This window comes from Balaenoptera musculus, chromosome 16 (genome assembly GCF_009873245.2).
Source record: "Balaenoptera musculus isolate JJ_BM4_2016_0621 chromosome 16, mBalMus1.pri.v3, whole genome shotgun sequence".
Taxonomy (NCBI): domain Eukaryota; kingdom Metazoa; phylum Chordata; class Mammalia; order Artiodactyla; family Balaenopteridae; genus Balaenoptera; species Balaenoptera musculus.
Genome location: NC_045800.1, coordinates 6,489,716 through 6,507,515, shown reverse-complemented (window position 1 = coordinate 6,507,515; position 17,800 = coordinate 6,489,716). Strand labels below are relative to the sequence as shown.

Sequence of the window (17,800 nt, the reverse complement as noted above, 5' to 3'; positions counted from 1 at the left end):
CATTTGCATAATAAATAATTTATAAACATATACAACGACTCGGGGACATCATGGCTAGAATAACAGAAGGTTATGCATCTTCAAGAAGTTCAAGTTGTAGTGCTACTGATCGAAAGATTCCCTATGGTTTAACACCAGCCTGAAGACCGATGTCCTCTATTTTCGAAGATAACATTTGAGGGAAAGCAGCTTAGTACAAACCAAATGAGTTATACAGGCTTTCTGAATGGGAGAAGAACTGCACCAGACTCTGCAGCAGCCAGCTGGGACCAGGCACTCGTCTTTCCTTCCGTTATCAAGTGTGTTAAACAACATTCTCCATGGGACAAGCATGTCAGATGCCAGGGATATGAGTATGCAAAAACCATCCCTGCTATACTGTACTCTGCTATGCTGTGTCATAGCATCCCTGTTACACTAGCGTAGGACGTCCCCAGTGATGTGCCAGGGCACTCTGGTGTGCCCCACAAGGGGGTTAGAGACACGCAGATACACTGAGGCTGAGACACTTGTCTCCTCAGACCTTGGGGCAGTCAGGCAGTGCCTGGGACAGCTGAAGCCCTTGAGATGGTCATCTTTGGCTGCAAGCAGCTTTGACCATTTCCTTAAGGTGCCATAAGATACTCTCACTTTCAATGATGGCTATGATAGAAAACTGCTTGAGAAACTGGCCCAGAGCAGTGATTTTTTCCACTTCTCTTTTTCCTTCTGTTAAGCTCTTGGAAACCACTGTGTAAAGGAAATCTCACAACTGTGGTAGCTACTGAGAAGGGTCCTTGGAACCTGTAAGAATCTCAAAACTAGAGTTTGAAAAACACTGACCTACACTGCCATGATGAAGGCTGGGACCAAGTTTTACAGAAGCCCAGCAGAGGGTTTTCTAATTTACACTACGGGAGGGTCAGGGAAGCTTTCCTGGAGCAGGTGACCTCTGCATGGGATCTTGTATGACGGGGAGGAATTAGCCAAGCCCGGAAGAGGCACAGACATTCCTGTGGAGGGAAGATCATGTGTCAAGGTACATGGTACACGGAGAACCACGTGTGTCAACACAGCTGGCACACGGACAACGCACATGGACCCACTAGGAGGCGGAGCTCCAGAAGCACAGCTTGAAGGTATTTGGGGCCAACCTAACAAGTCATGACTTTTTCCTGAGGATTATGGGGAGATACGGAAGAAGTTTAGACAAGGAATCCCTGACGGTGCCAAGGTGGGAAAATGACTGGTGCGTGTCAGGCTGGTGACAGAGAGACGAGTTACTATCACACGTTACAGGTGCGTAAAGCAGAGAACGCAAGAATACGCTCTTCTAGGATCGCAGAGGACAAGTCAGGAGTCATCAGGTACAGCAGATGAAAGCCCCCCAAACCAACCTCAAGATCGTTTCACTGGTGCAGCAGTTCTCAAAAGGAATCACGTAGCCGACTTCATGACCGATGTTAACATCCATTTCGTCTGCCACCCGGAGGGCGAGCTGGACCGCAGTCTGCTTGTGGACCTGTGTGCACACCACGCCCCCGTGCTGGTAGTGGATGGAAAGGCAATATTCAGCACACCACTGAGGAACCTTTAACGGGGACAAATGAGACAGGATCAGCCCCGCTAGGAAAACAACACCACCACCACCAAAAAACCTCCAAGGGTTCATCTTATAAATGATTTGTTTTCTTCCACCAGTGAATCACTGGTGGGCTGCATTACAGCTTAGTTAGTGAAACTGAAGAATTTGTATTTATGCATAGAGTTAGTACTAGTAAATAAAGTTAGGAATAAACAGGAGTTAGCAGGGACTGTAAAAGTTAGACTCCCAGATGAAAAAAAAGGAAGATAAAAATAAAAGGCAAGGTAAAAAAAAATTTTTTTAACCTCAGCTGTTCTGAAAAGACTAATGTATTTAAGATTATTATTTTCTTTCTGGTTAAAAGAAAACACCATCAAAGATATGGCTTCTGGTATCAACTTTTATGCTTTAAGCAATGTAAATATTAAATAGCATTTAGATGAGAAATAGTAGTTCAAAATTAAAACATTTACATTTAAATCTAAATGACCATAACAAAATAACCAGATAAGCCTACTTTACATTTCCCTGGCAATAAAAGCTAAAATACACTGCATTTATCATCTAAATACAATGAAAAATAAGCTCAGTGAGATAATTAACCAATCCATCCAGATTTGGAAAGAGCCAATTCCAAGACCGCTCTTGAGTTATTTATTTTTAAATCCTTTTACTGAAAATGTATTATGGTTCAGTTGATTTTAAAGAGTTCATTTGCATAAGAATTATTACAGTAGAAAGTACTGAATTCATTTGTATGCTGGAATCTTAGGGCACTGTCAGTAAGTTACACTTTGTTACATGTATTTTTAAAATAAATCATTCTGAGTGTTTTTTAATAGATCCAAGGTATTCAAAAGTTTTAGCATTTTTAATTATCTTCAGATTTGCTATTTACTAGACCCATTGTGGAATTCTTAGATTTTTTTTTAATATAAATTTATTTATTTATTTATTTTTGGCTGCATTGGGTCTTCCTTGCTGCACGCGGGCTTTCTCTAGTTGCGGCTAGTGGGGGTTACTCTTCGTTGCAGTGCGCGGGCTTCTCATTGCGGTGGCTTCTCTCATTGCAGAGCATGGACTCTAGGCGCACGGGCTTCAGTAGTTGTGGCATGCGAGCTCAGCAGTTGTGGTGCATGGGCTTAGTTGCTCCGCGGCATGTGGGATCTTCCCGGACCAGGGCTCAAACCCGTGTCCCCCGCATTGGCAGGCGGATCCTTAACCACTGTGCCACCAGGGAAGCCCGAATTCTTAGATTTTAATACTCACTATAACTTGAAAAATAAACATAACTTACTAGAAATCAAGTAACTCCAAAATGAACACCTGCTGCAGACTGCAGATTCCTGATGATTAAAAGTGTAAATGTAGTTCCTCTGTTTCAAGACGAGTGTCAGCCTTGTCAACAGGTTGAAAACTATCAGCAATTATTTCCTCAATAACTCACTTTGTTCTATGAAAGATGAACATTTGACACACCAAGCTCAGGAAATCTGGAATCAAGGTACACCACAAGTGACCAAAGTCAGGAGTTCTAGAACTGGTGTGCCACTAGTTTGTTATTTGTAAATCACCATTTCTCTAAGCTTCAGTTTCCTTTCCTGTAAAATGGGTTGAACAGATGAGACCTACCCTTCAAGTCTGAGCTCCTGTGCCATTTTCTCCCCAAGGCTTGCTGTGATACCTCCCCTCCACCCCCCACCAGGAAGGAGACCCCACAGTGTACTTCCTGACGACCATGGCATGGACCACGGACCACACTTCCTGCAGTTGCTGGTCTGTTCCAGTGCAGACCTGTTCACCCCACTAGACTATGAGCTCTGGGAGAACAGAGATCTGTCTTGGTCACCAAATAATCTTAAATAAGTTTATTCAATAAATATTTGTTAAATGGACAAATTAACTTCTTACACTTTCCAGAAATATTTTTAAATTCTATGATTCGATATATTCTACCTTGAATTGCTTCACAATCACACCTAACTGGGAATTCACATAAAAGTTTCTATCTCTCTCATTCCCTAGGAAGTTATTTTTTATCCTTGTCAAATCCTTACTTTTTAACCCGATTCCCTATTCCCTTCATATCTAGGTCCTTAGCTGAGACCTCAAATAACATTTTTGTGAGAAATTATATTAAAACTGTTTGAATCTTTGTCTCCCCACTAGAGTGGAAGATCCTTAAGGTGGACATGTGTGGTTCATATTCCCCCCACTACTTAATAGAGGACCTGACACATAAGAGGGATAATAAATATTTGGATGGAAGGATGGATGAAGACATTAGCATAATTGAAAAGAAGGGAGAGAAAGGCTTAGACTCAGGACTTAACATGGGAGAGAAGTAATAAAACCAAGGGACATTTATTTCTAAGGAAGAATGAACAGTACTCACTAGCAGACTAATTATGCGTAAGAAGAAACAAATATTTTAAGATCTCTGACTTAAAATACTAGGGTAATGGCATCGTTAACAACCAGAAATTTAAAAGTAAAATAAAACAGAATGAATGAATGAAGCTAAACAGTAGCATAAAGTGCTTCTGGGGGGAGCGAGGTGTTCAAGGGGAGGGAGAGAACCTTCAGGAGAGCCGGGAAAGTGGTCAGGGTTAAGGTCATCTTGATGGGAGGACATCCAGGTGTAGCCAGCCTGAGATCAACTGCAAAACAGGCCAGGAGCCTAAGTGAGGGGCCAGAGCTAGAGATACACACAGAAGTCCTAGAATTTCAGAGCCGAAAGGACTCTCTGGAAGGCATGTAGGCCACGGCCTCATTTTACACACGAGGAAAGTCTTAGAAGGGTGACTTGCCCCAGTCATCCTGCCAGTAAACAGCACAGCCAGAACCGATCCGAATCTCCCAGTTTCTCGTCCAGCATAATCTCCGCCGGGCCAGGTGGCTCCCGAGAATCTTTATACAAAGATAGTAACATAAGCCATCAGGTTCTCAGCAGTCACCACTTTTCACTACTCTTTCTAGCCTAATAGCAATGTCGGGGGACAGTACTATGAGGACAGCGGGCACTACTTTACACAGCTAGAACTGCTGCTGAAATGACACCATCCAGTTTCACTAACACACCTGGATATACTCAGTCTGGTTATTATTCTAAGATCCAGGATAGCTGCTTTCAAACTCTAGAATTCTACATGATTCAGATGATTATGGGCCACGTTCCCAAGGTTCTGATTTTGTTTTCTGAGTGCACTTCATTTATTTCTATTTACTCACATAAACAAATTCTGCAAGATTAGACTATTACAGTATGTTTATAATGTTATAAACATCATATCGGCCTGGCAGTGGAATAAATATAAACAATCCAACAGTCCTCACTGTTCTTTTTGCCCTCCTCCACAATAGAGCAAATTATTTCACCTATGAGGCAAAGAAAATAATTCAGAAAGGGGACAGCTCTTCTAAACATCAGTTCAAATAACCAGCGAAAGACTGAACACATGCATATTGGGCTTAATGTAGGGATGTCCGCTGACACAGCCAAGCTGAAAGTTGAGCACAAGTCACTAACTAATTGCAGAGCACTCACCCCATGCAGCTCTGACTGCGTACGATGTATTGCCCCTTTCAGTAAGTCACACATGGATGACGACAGTAAGTGATGCAAATGCAAACTGAAAGGGTCAAGGGTCGTCTCTGAACAAAAAGGAGAGACATATGAAATCACCTCTCCTAATTATAACAACTTCCGTGCTTTAGCAGACCTTCCAAATCACTCTAAGCAAGCTACGGCACACTGTGAAGTCTGACGCCTTCGCAAACTCAAAGTATTGGCTGAAAAGAAGTATGATTCAGCAAATGCCAGAAATGTGAACATTTCGTCATTTCAAGGGGCACTAAGATTACAGCTTCACAGGGAACTCTTGCATTCTCTGCACTTATAGCAAATACCGTACCATTCCACACCCTGATTCTGATTCTCCTCTGGGAGTGGCTTTTTCTTTGTCCCAACAGTACCTTACCCTTCTCACCAATGCATTATGTGCCTTGAGATTTCATGTCTCTCTCTATAGTTTCTCTCTGGAAGATATGCCCCCCACCCCGTTCCCTGGCATCTAGAACATACTTTAGTACTTAGCAAAAGGTGTGCAATTTGGTGAACAAAACAGAATACTGTTCTTTTATAACTGAAAAAAACAAACCTATTTACAAATTTACCTGGGCCTTTCAGCAATAGATAACACCCACATTTATATATTTGGTCTAGAAAATTTCCCTACTAGAAACCACAACTTCACATATTTTCATTCTGAACTCATCCAACAACTTTTTCACATTCTCTCAATCCAGTTTTAAAGGCCATTTTCTGGACTGTGTGACGTGCCACACGTGCTAAAGCCTGAGCGGCGAAGCGGGCTCCGGGTCGCGCAATCAGGATCAGCGCAGACGCTGACAGAGCGCGACCGGCTCCTGGCTCTTATCTCCTCCCTGAAAGCAAATCACCGGGACTCTGGCCCATCTGCCGCTACGAGAGTAGGTAAGAGGGGTCCTCCAAGTAACCAAAACCTAATCTACATCAAGGCTTCACCAGCTTGACGTCGTAACTGGAGCTCTGCAAGTTGTACAGATTCGGCACGCGAAGCCAAGACGCTCCATCCCCACCCCGGGCAACAGGCAAGAGGCTGGGCTGCTGGACTCTGGGAGGCTGGGGCCCAGGATCCTCGGCTGGTCCTGATCCAGATCGGAACCAGGAGGGCAGCACAGCAGTCTCACTGCTGCCACCGCAGCAGGAGGACAGCCACATGAGTCACACTGGTGTGGAACCTCCTGCCCCTCCGTCCACGGCTAGAGATTGCGTCCCCTCCTCTAGTGGATATACGAGTAAAGGACGCGAGACAAAAGTCATCTGTGAGACACAACACTACTACAGTTAAACAAGTTCTAGTCCCAAAGGCCCTCAAGCCCTTGTTTTATGTCCCCAGCCTGCCCATGGTGACTGATTCCTCTTCTGGGCCACCCAGGGCGCAGCTGTGCCAAGGTCCCAATCACTCACTTTTATTTAAGTACCAGAATCATGAAATCCAAAGTTGAAAGGAACCATAAGGACCAGCAATTCACCCAAAGGCATGAATCTCTACAGCAACATTCCTGCAGGCGCCCTAAGCTGCCCGATGTGAACCAGAATGTCAAAACTCATTCCTGAGGAGTGGGTCCCCTTCTGCATTAAATGTCACATGTCCCTGGATACCACAATTTGTATACCTCTTGAGTGAACACAGGTAGACTCTGCCAGCAGAAAATGCGGGGTAAGTTACTCAGCTAATAATGTGGAGTTGTTCTACACCATCCAGCTTCTTAATTTAGGCTAAAGCTCAGGTACGTCATGCTTATTCAGCTCACTAACCCAACCATTTCAGGGGAAATTTCAGGACAAGTAAGTAAATAGATGGTTCTGAAAATATTTCATTCTCTTTTAGGCTTTTTCATAAATCTGCCCCAAAAAAGGTAACAAGAAAAGGCTCTATAAATGTATGAAAAGTTGTCCTCTTTTCCAGAGGGCAGTCACAAAATAGCCTTCATATCATCTGCACTAAAGAGAGGTGGAATTTTTAGGATCCAGCAAAACACTTGTGGTCCTCTTTGGAAAGCTTGGGGCTAAAGACAGACTTTTCTTTGAAAGGTTTAAAATGCTGAGGAAAAAGAAAATAGTCTTAGAAGCTCTTTAAAAAATAACCAAGTTGTTTCCAGAATTAAGAAAACAACTGATGCTCCCATTATTTAAATTGGTTTAGAATTTGATTTCTCCTACCCTGAAGATACATATTGCCTTCACACTTAACAGAAACAAGCATGATTTATTAAAATGATCAAGAAGTTAGAGATGACAAGAGAAACCATTGCTAGGTATTAACATAACATATTACATGATAACAATTCTTGCCCTTTAAGATCACAAATTCTAAAAGAAAACTCAAGGAGTATATATTAAAAAAATTTTTTTTTAAACAATAGTGTGGGTTAGCAATTCTGAAACTAAATTTTGAGCATTCTAAGATTGAACAAGTAAAGATATTATGAATAATGAGTGCTAAGTTTCTCATAGTTAGTGAAGGGAGTTACAAATATGGAAGTGTGGAAGGCTAGAATGAACGCTGTACAGCTGAACTGGAATCAGAGACATCAGTAGGAACCCATGGTTTTTAAGAAGAGAGAGACAGAAATACAGATAAAACAGAAATATACATAGAGAAAGAAATACAGAGAAATAGAGAGAAACAGAGAAAGACAGAAATCGAAAGAGCTAGAGAGATAGAAGGAGAAGCAGGAGGACCTAGAAGCAACGACAAGCCAATGGCCAACGGGCACTTAGCACCCATCTCCTGGTTTTTAAATACAATTCCCCACTAAAAGGAACTACCAGGGCTCCTTGAGAAAAATGGCTGTTTCCAAGACTGGAGCAGGGAACATACTAGATGAGCCTATAACATCTTACTGGGCCAGAAAGCAAAGAAATGCTCAGAGAATGATGTCAAAAGAACACAGAAGGCATCCTGAAGGGGTTCCCATAGGCCACATTGGGGACAATTTGAGCAACAAAATAAATGGGCTTAGTAATGAATTATCACCTACAGAATAAAATAAGAATTCATGAGTCCACACTGACATAAATAAATGAATAAATAAATAAGGAAGAAGAAAAAGCTCAGTTTTATGGAAGAATTCCAAATATTAAATGTATTGATAGAAGGAATTTCAGAAATAGAAAAATCACCATTTGGTTACTACCGTGTAATAACGTCAAAGGTAAGAATCATCCAAGGATGCTAAAATTAGTAGCTGGAGGCACGACAAGAAGCAGACTCTACATAGTCTCCAAGTATCTCCCCATATCTCTTAAATGATAGGGGGGGAATTGTAACTTGACGATAGAGATCAAGACAGTCACCACCTTACCAAGTTATCAAATTTAACATCACCAGTCATGGGAAAAATCTTCTGTCTCCTGCTACGATGTCCTGAGGAGGACAAATAGCACTTCTGTGCTCTTCCTGCCACAAACGCAAAATTGGAATCTAATCCAAAGGAAACACCAGACAGATTCAAACTGAGGGATGTTGTACAAAATACCTAACTTGTACTCTTCAAAAATGTTGCGGTCGTGAAGGACAAGGAAAGACTGAGAAGCTGCTTCAGATCAAAGGTGATTAAGGAGAAATGACAAGGAAATGCAATGTAACTTTGGATTGGATTCTGGACTAGAATTTTTTTTTTTAATTACAAAGGTCCTTAGTGGGCAAACTGATGAAATTTGAATGTTATAAGTTAGATTTTGGTAATTATATTGTGGCTAGCCCTGTTTTAGTAGATATTGCTGAAGTATTTGGAGGTGAAGGGTATCATATCATCAACTGACTCTTAAAATGTTCAGAATAAAAATCTGTGTGTGTGTATGGAGAGAGAACGATAAAGCACGTGTGGTAAAATGTTAACTTTGGTGGAATCTGGGTGAACTATATGTGGAAAACCTTTGTACTATTTTTGCAACTTTCTGTAAGTCTGAAATTATTGCAAAATTAAAACTTTAATTTTTTTTTTTTTTTGGCTGCGTTGGGTCTTCGTTGCTGTGCGCGGGCTTTCTCTAGTTGTGGCGAGCGGTGGTTACTCTTCATTGCGGAGCATGGGCTCTAGGCACGCGGGCTCAGTAGTTGTGGCTCGTGGGCTCTAGAGCACAGGCTCAGTAGTTGTGGCACACGGGCTTAGTTGCTCCACGGCAGGTGGGATCTTCTCGGACCAGCGCTCGAACCTATGTCCCCTGCATTGGCGGGCGGATTCTTAACCACTGCGCCACCAGGGAAGCCCCTAAATAATTTTTAACTTGCCACTTATCCACAGAAACCAGGAAAATTATAACCCTTCAGTTTTCATCATTAGCTTCTTATGACAAACTAAATCATTCACTGTAGCAACAAGTCATCACAACAAACAGAAAATCATAATAAACCCTTGATACTGGCAGCTATAAACAAGATTAAAGAAAAAAAACCTATTGTCCATTTCACCCCTCTTCAAGTTCCATTTAGAACAAGTAAGCCTCAGAGGTAATAAAAACCTTAAAGCAGCAAAGTATAGTAGAAAGAGTTCTTAGAATTCCAGCTCAGAAAGTTATGTGACATTCATTAGACAAATTATCAAACCCCTCTGGGCCAGGGTTTCATCATCTGAAAAATGAAGGGGTTCTATCAGATTATCTCTGTGGTCTACTCTAATTCTTACATCATGAGAACCTACAAATGAATTTCATAATAAAAATACTTATTGCTTGCTTTACAATTTAAGAGTAAAAGAGAGATCTCACTCAAATCAAACTTCAAGTTCAAATATAACAACAATAAACTGGCCAGTAAATAGTCATTAGCTATCTATACTAATTCTTTCCTCCTTTTTAGACCCTGAAGTGTGTGGCTCTAGGCCTGGATCCTATTTGGCCATTCAGTTATTTCTTACAGTCTGGAAAATAAGAATTTCCTTGTGCTTTTGACTTTCTGTAACTTAACCAACTTCACCAATAAGCATATCCACACATCCTGATTATCAGACTGCTGGACATGTAAACATGGCAGTTAATCCCAAAACCTATGGCAGGCAAATAACATCTATCACATCTTTTAAAATATAATATGCACAACAAAATAATTTGAATAGATTTTTCTGCTATTCTAAAGAACATTCAGTGGTACAATAAACACAATTAATAGCCACATAAGTATTAACTTTTATTCAGCTGGCTTTCATAAAGAAATTTAGGGAAGCAACTTAATTGTTGTGCCTGAATTGCTGATGCTCTTTTTTGTTTTGTTTTTTGGTTTAGATAATATCATTATTAGAACAGAACACTATGCTGTGACACTGTAATTATTTAAGTAATAAAAAAGTACAACATGCAAAGCAAATGCTTTTTTGTAGCGGCTACTCACCTGAGAGCTCTTGCCACACTTCGCATCTCCTGAAACGATCACAATTTGACTTTGAAGCAGATTCTCCATAAAGGAGTATTTTTCCTTCCATATTGGAAGATCTTCTCTTTCTTTCAGAAGTTTATAATAACGTGATGAATATGGCAATCCATCAAAAGGGTTAAGTTCCAGATCCTCACAGGCCAAAATCCCCTCCTCATCCCCCTCACTGGAATCGAGGGATTCAGGAAAATAGCGTTTTTCAGAGGAAGAGTTTGGACATTCCAGTTCTTCTTCTTCCATCTTGTCCAAGTGAGCTTAAGCAGCTGGCATTCTCCTACAATAACCCACTGCAAATAGAGTTGAAAGTCCACATATACAAACTCAGATGTCCCAATCTCTAGGACTTCAGTTCAAGGTTTTAGCAAGCTGAATTCCTCAAATTTTCATCTGTTCTTCTTTGCTGCATTAGCTACTGTGCTGGCTCACCAGCACTCTTCAGCACGTTAAATGATTGTCAATAAACCATGCTAAACACAAACAAAAAAAAGAAGGAAAATCAGGTACATATACATACAAGATGTTCAAAAGAAAAAGCATATGTATTCAAAAATAAAACATGATTTTTCCTGTTAACTGGTTACTGCCTGTCATTTCTGCTGTCTGTTTAAAAGGCCAGGAATAATATAGGTTAATTCTTAAAGTCTGGTTGGCTGCAGTTTTTTCCTGGCCAGTTTGGAAAACAATTCCACACTGGACCTAGTGCTCTCTGCCTGATCTGCCTCTATCACAGGTCCCTGCATCTTGATTGGCAGTGAATAGAAAGCAACAGGGGGACATTGTGAGTGTGAGCCTCAATCACGTGGTCACTAATCCCACTACAAAAGAGATGCCAGACCCTATAAAAGGGAAAATTGTGAGGGCCTGGGGAGTGTTCTCCAACACTGGCTACAAGAGTCTACTATTTATTTATTTATTTAGTATTAAGAACTCCTCTAGTTTAAAGGAGAATATTAAAAAAAATACTTCATTTTACATTTGCTTGTGCCAGTTTACAAAGTCAAGTGAGTGGGTTTCTTATTTTTTTCCATCTGAGGCTATGGCTAGCTTTTGTTAATGAGGTCTTTGTTTGCTTAATTAAAACCAGTAATCTCAAGCATATTTCTCGAGATTCCTGGGTCTTGAGCCCAGTATGTCATATTCAAGAGGCAATAAAATACATTTAATTTAAATGAAGAAGTGAAAAATTGCCTAAGAAAAGGTAAAATTTACACTAGTAACACTCCCTACGTGTCAGGTAAGGGGTCCTTCCTTTTCCAATCACTGGTGATTTTTTAAAACTCTAATCAGTATTGCTGGAAATAAGCACCTTTTCACGTCAATCAAGGGAAAACTAAAAAGACAGAAAAACTCGAGTATAAAAGAACAAATAATAAAATACATTTCATGATATCTTGTCACTCAGATCACTCTTTTTACAGCACCCCATTTATCGGAACTATTGCTTTTTTTTCTTTTAATGTATAACACACCACTTTATTTTTTTAACTTCCTTTTTAAAATTTTTTTCAAATTTATTATTTTTTAAATTTATTTGGCTGTGCCGGGTCTTAGTTGTGGCATGCAAGGTCTTTCTTTTTTAGTTGCGGGATCTTTTTTTTTTAGTTGCAGTGTGTGAACTCTTAGTTGCGGCGTGCAAACTCTTAGTTGTGGCGTGCGAACTCTTAGTTGCGGCGTGTGGGATCTAGTTCCTTGACCAGGGATCGAACCCGGGCCCCCTGCATTGGGAGTGAGGAGTCTTAGCCACTGGACCACCAGGGAAGTCCCGGAACTATTGCTTTAGATTGTCAGAGTTAGTGGGCTCAAACGGCTAGCTCCTAATCGTAAGTAATAAAAAAAAAAACCTCCTCCATTGGTCAAGCCAGGCTCCAAGGAAACAGTCAATCACTTAAGAAACATTCGCTGAGTGCCTTTTCCGGGCTTAAATTAATAAACTAGGCGCTGGACACCCACTTACTTTGGGGGTAGGACGAAGAGTGGGATAGAATTTTTAAAAAGTCACATACAAATAGGCCCAAAGAGGGAGAAACCAGAGCGGGGAAAGGACGTTTTGGCTCTATGAAGGTAGAGTTCTTCAAAATTCATTCTAAAAACCATTGTTTCAAAATTATAATGGAATTATAACGTTGTGATAACACAAATGCAACATGGATTAACTCTACAATTCTTCACTGCCCCATGGCTGAGACCAGATCCACAGAATAGCTCCGAAAACACAATAGACTGAGATCACAGGACAAGCTAACTTTGAGAAGGTATCCAAGAGTCAGAAAATTCTACTGCTTAAGAGAAGTTAACATTTAGTTTTATATTCAATTTTTGTTTTGTTCTGATTAGAATCCCTTCCAAGGGATCTCATTGTACATGTAAATTAAATTACTGTAATGACCAATGATTGCCTTAGGTACTATTTCTGAATTGTTTTAACTTAAAAACAAACAAAAAAGCAGAGCTATTATTTTTACCAAATATGTGTCCTTGAAATGTTTCTCTTAATTTTATAGCACTCCCTAAAAGTGTAATGATCTTGTAATTAAAGTAAAATCTTACTTATAAAGTATTTACCACTTTGAATCCTCGGGGAACAGTCAAGTTTTCTGAATAATCATCTTTCTAGAGATCTAAGGCTCACCTAACCCCTTCATAACACATACAATGTGTACAGATACATCACCCACTTCTCTGTTATGGTGATTAAAAGATGACCACAGGGCTTCCCTGGTGGTGCAGTGGTTGAGAGTCTGCCTGCCAATGCAGGGGACATGGGTTCGAGCCCTGGTCTGGGAAGATCCCACATGCCGCGGAGCGGCTGGGCCCGTGAGCCACAGTTACTGAGCCTGCGCGTCTGGAGCCTGTGCTCCGCAACAAGAGAGGTCGCGACAGTGAGAGGCCCGCGCACCGCGATGAAGAGTGGCCCCCGCTCGCTGCAACTGGAGAAAGCCCTCGCACAGAAACGAAGAGCCAACACAGCCATAAATAAATAAATAAACAAATACTTTAAAAAAAAAAAAAAAAAGCTAAAATATTAAAAAAAAAAAAAAAAAAGATGACCACAGATTCTCTGCCACTGCTCCCATGGAGAGGTGGAGCCTATTTCCTTTCCCCTCGAGTCTGAGCTGGCCCTGTGACTCACTATGACTACAAGAATGCAGTGAAGTGATGATCAACTACTTCCAAGGCATTCACATGCTTGAAACACTCCCCCTTGGAGCCAGCTGTCATTCTGTGAGATGCCCAAGGCACAGGGAGAGGCCACTGGGAAGAAACCAAACCTTGGCGTCTGTTTTCAGAAAGCACAGACCACCAACCATGTGGGTGAGCCGTGGAAGATGCTCTAGCCCAGTAAAGCCTCCAGATGACCACAGGCCCAGCCAACAGGACACCCAGCAGAATGAGCCAAGTCAACCCAAAGAACCATGGGAAGGGGACATGGTCACTGTCATAAGCTGCCAAGTGCCAGCAACAGATAACCAGACTTAGGCCTACTAAACAGAGTATACTCAGAATTCAACGTTTTCTTCATAACTCAACATCACCAGTACATTGGTTCCTATAACACAATGATGATTTCAAATTTCCCTGAAGTGACAGGGGTCAAACCCAGACTGCGGCCCCAGAGTCCTCCTTTCTCTGGGGATTCAGTACCCACGTCACACTGTGGTCAGCTCATTTACCTGGTGAGGCCATTCTCTGCTTCTCTAACCTGCTCTCCTATTTGGCATTTAGAAACCAGTTAGGCTTGTTTGACAGAAATACTTGTAATGGTTGAGTCCACAAAGGGCTCTACGCTGAATCCAATGAATCTGAAGGGTAAAGCTATGAAGTCTGTGACCTCTATTTCCAGTTCTCTCAGGACTTTTTACTGCGATATAGACTGAGTTCCAGATTTGGAGGGAGGAGTGGCTGAGTTTTGAGCCCACCCGACTCCCACGACACACCTCTCCTCATTTACCCAGCAACTGGCATCAGTCATGTCAATGATTTTCTCCTAGATGTAATTAAATACATACAAAAGATCCATGTCTTGGCCTTTGGCAAATTTAATAGTACTAACCTAAATAAAGGAAAACACATAATACGGTAGGCTACATGCCACTCAAAATAAAATTTAATAAAAACTGTTATCAGTATAAACAACATTCTACTACAAGAATTTTAAATATGAAAGATTGGCATTTGCTCCTTTTCAAAGCTATGCTACCTGAGACTGTAGATTACAAAACTCGTCAAAGACTGCCCTTTGAAGTGAATCTATTACAACTCTTCAATGAGTATTTATGAAAATAATACATATCTAGTATAACATGAAACCACCTCACCAAGAAAAGAATCAGAAGTTGATGTAAGATGAAGCTATGTGTTAGCCATTTATATTTTGGCTCTGGTCCAGTAATTCTAGAAATGTAAATGTAGTTCATAGACAACGAAGGATAAAGTTTGCAAGGGACTAAGTGAAACAAGATTGTAAAATTTGTCCTGAATAACTGTTTCACTGTTCAATGCTCCTCTTCAGTATTTCTCTCCATGTTCAATTTAATATAAATGTGTTCTTCAGACCTACCAAACTCTCAAATGTACCATTTTAGCAATTGCAGAGATCTGGAGATTTCCCAACACTTAGTCTCTGGACCTCTTCCCTTTTCTCTCTATAATAGGGCCCACATGGTCTCATCCTGTTTCATGGCTTTAATGCCATCATATGTGGAGGACTCCCATTTATACATCCTGTCAATCCTCTCTCCTAAACTTCAGGTCTCACGTATCCAACTACCTACTTGTCATCTCCAACTTGGATATTTAACAGGCATTTCAAACTTTACGTATCCAAAACTGAGCTCTGATATTTGCCCCAAAGCCATAAACCTGGTCTTCTCATCTTCTTCCTTTTAATTGCTCAGACCAAAAATTTTGAAGTTATTCTTCATTTTTCTTTGTCTCAAATTCCACATCTGGTCCTTCAATGGATGTGCAGAATAACAGCCTCCAAAGATGTGCACGTCCTAATCCCCGGGATTTGTGAATATGTACTTTGCTTGACAAAAAGTGTTGCAGATGTGATTAAGTTAAGGACCTCGGGATAGGGAGATTATCCTGGAGGGTCCAAGCTAATCATAAGGATCTGAAACTCAGAGAGCCGTTCTCAGCTATAGTTAGAGGGAGATATGACCATGGAGGAAGGGTCAGGGAGATGCAACGTGTTGGCTTTGAGGATGGAGGGAGGGGCCATGAGCCGTGATGTGTGTGACCTCTAGAAGCTGGGATTCTCTCCTACTGGGTCTAGAAAGCAGCACAGCCCTGCCGACCCCTTGACTTTAACCCAGTGAGATCCTGTGATGGACTTCTAACCGAAGCACTGTAAGATAATAAATTACCACTAAATTTGTGGTAATTTGTTACAGGAGCAATAGTAAACTAATACATCTGATCATGTCAGCTCTACCTTCAAAATACATCAAGAACCCCATACGTTCTACTGTGAACAGCTGGTCTGAGCCACCATCCTCTCCCCTGGATTACTGCAATAGCCTCCTGACTGGTCTTGGTTCCACCCTTAGTCTCTTGGAGTCAAAGTGATCCTGTTAAAGTCAGCTCACATCTCCTCTGCTCAAAAATTTCTAATAGCTTCCCATTTCATCTTACTCCAAGGAAAAGCCACAATCCTTAATAGGATCTACAAGTCCTGTGGGACCTACAGCCATCACCTGTCTGCCCTCGTTTCCACCAGCTCCCTCCCTTGCTCACTCTTCTCTACCCACGTGGCCCCTCACTATTCCTCAAACACACGGCACACGCCTGCCCCAGGGACTTAACGCCTGCCCTTCTCTCCGTCTGAAATGCCCTTTCCTCAGATATCCAAATGGCCAGTTCCCTTACTTCCCTAAGATCTTCATCAAATGTCAACTCTGTGAGGGCTTCCCTGCCACCTGGCTGCCCTGTCTGAACTTCTACCCACACCCCCGCGCCCCAAACCCACTTCCTAGCTTCTTAACCTGCATTATTTTACCTCTTTATTTTGTTTATTGTTGGTGTCCTCCACCAGATTGCAAGCACCCTGAGTCAGGGATGTGTCTATTTTGCTCCCCACACCTACAGCAGAGCTGACACATAGAAAGCATTCAATAAATATCTGTCGAATGAATGAGTGAATGACGTTATTAGCACGTCAGGGATACTGTTCTTTGACTTTCCAGGTTGCCCTCGATTCAGTCAGTGACCAAGTCCTTCAAAATTCGGGATTCTGTTCCTTCCATCTCCCTCGTCTTTCATCCCCAGACGCCCGTGACCACCTACCTTTCTCCTCAGTCTCTCCACCGCAATCTCTCTTGCACAGATTTGCACTTTCATTATTTCACTCTCCTCAAAGTTCCAGTTAGCTTGCTACTGCTGAATGAACAGAGTTGAAACACTTCTGTCAGGAACTCACTATGTTTCTGGATTTTGGTGACTTTTCTGTCCCCTTTCATTAATGATATAGAATAGACCCCTGCTGTTTTTAAAGCATATGGCCTGAAATTTTGGTGAACCACCACAACCATCAACTGAAATATTTGTGCAAGCTCTTGAATTTTCCCTTGGACCACATACCCAAACCACAGATTAGCTCCTTTTGCAACATTTATTAAAGCTGTTTCTTTCTTGGTGACTTGAGAAGAGGAATTGTGTGGAAAATCACAGAGCTGCACTGAGATTCACATAACAGTGTTGTCACGCTTGCTCCAGCAGACCCCTGATCTTTCGGGCCACTTGTAAATAACCAGTATGAGGAGGCAACATCCCTAAGTATTAGGGAACTACTGAACTATCTGTACTACTTACTGTGTTTCCCCCATATTTTCAGTCTCTCTACTGGAACCATTATTGAGCTATATCTTCTTTGGCAATTTCCAGAGTCTGAACCCAAATATAGTGGGTACTCGGTTAGCAATTAGAGGCTGAGTAGATAACCAATCACTTTCTGTTCTTTGGGGGTTTTATACTTTTAAGAGTAACATCTGATTGTATTTTACTACAGGTATTATTCTTAATCTAATTAAGAATTAAGTTTTCTCTATTCTCTATTCTCAACTTTTCTCATCTTCAATGCCTATATTTTCATGGCTTCCATTTTCTTATTCAACCAATACTTGAGTGCCTACTAAGTACCTGCCCTGTGAACATGGGGGTGACACATGTGAACAGGCAGGGCTGGGTCCTGTCCTCATGGGGCATATAGTCTAGCTGAGGACGAAGGTGAGGTGTGAAACAAAGACTCTTAATCTTATAG

General features: G+C 41.4%; 1 protein-coding gene across 2 annotated transcripts in view; it reads right to left on the bottom strand.

The window, feature by feature from the left end:
* Positions 1 to 17,800, bottom strand: part of DHX32 (DEAH-box helicase 32 (putative)) — a 55,119-nt gene that overhangs the window by 29,241 nt on the left and 8,078 nt on the right. The window contains exons 2-4 of one of the 2 annotated variants that reach the window (XM_036827793.1): positions 16,828 to 16,920; positions 10,498 to 11,006; positions 1,377 to 1,570 (exon numbers count right to left, since the gene is read on the bottom strand). In XM_036827793.1, coding sequence (XP_036683688.1) covers positions 1,377 to 1,570; positions 10,498 to 10,779 — 476 coding nt within the window. In that variant the 5' untranslated portion in view covers positions 10,780 to 11,006; positions 16,828 to 16,920. The remainder of the gene's footprint in view (positions 1 to 1,376; positions 1,571 to 10,497; positions 11,007 to 16,827; positions 16,921 to 17,800) is intronic. The other variant, XM_036827792.1, reaches the window with a different exon arrangement.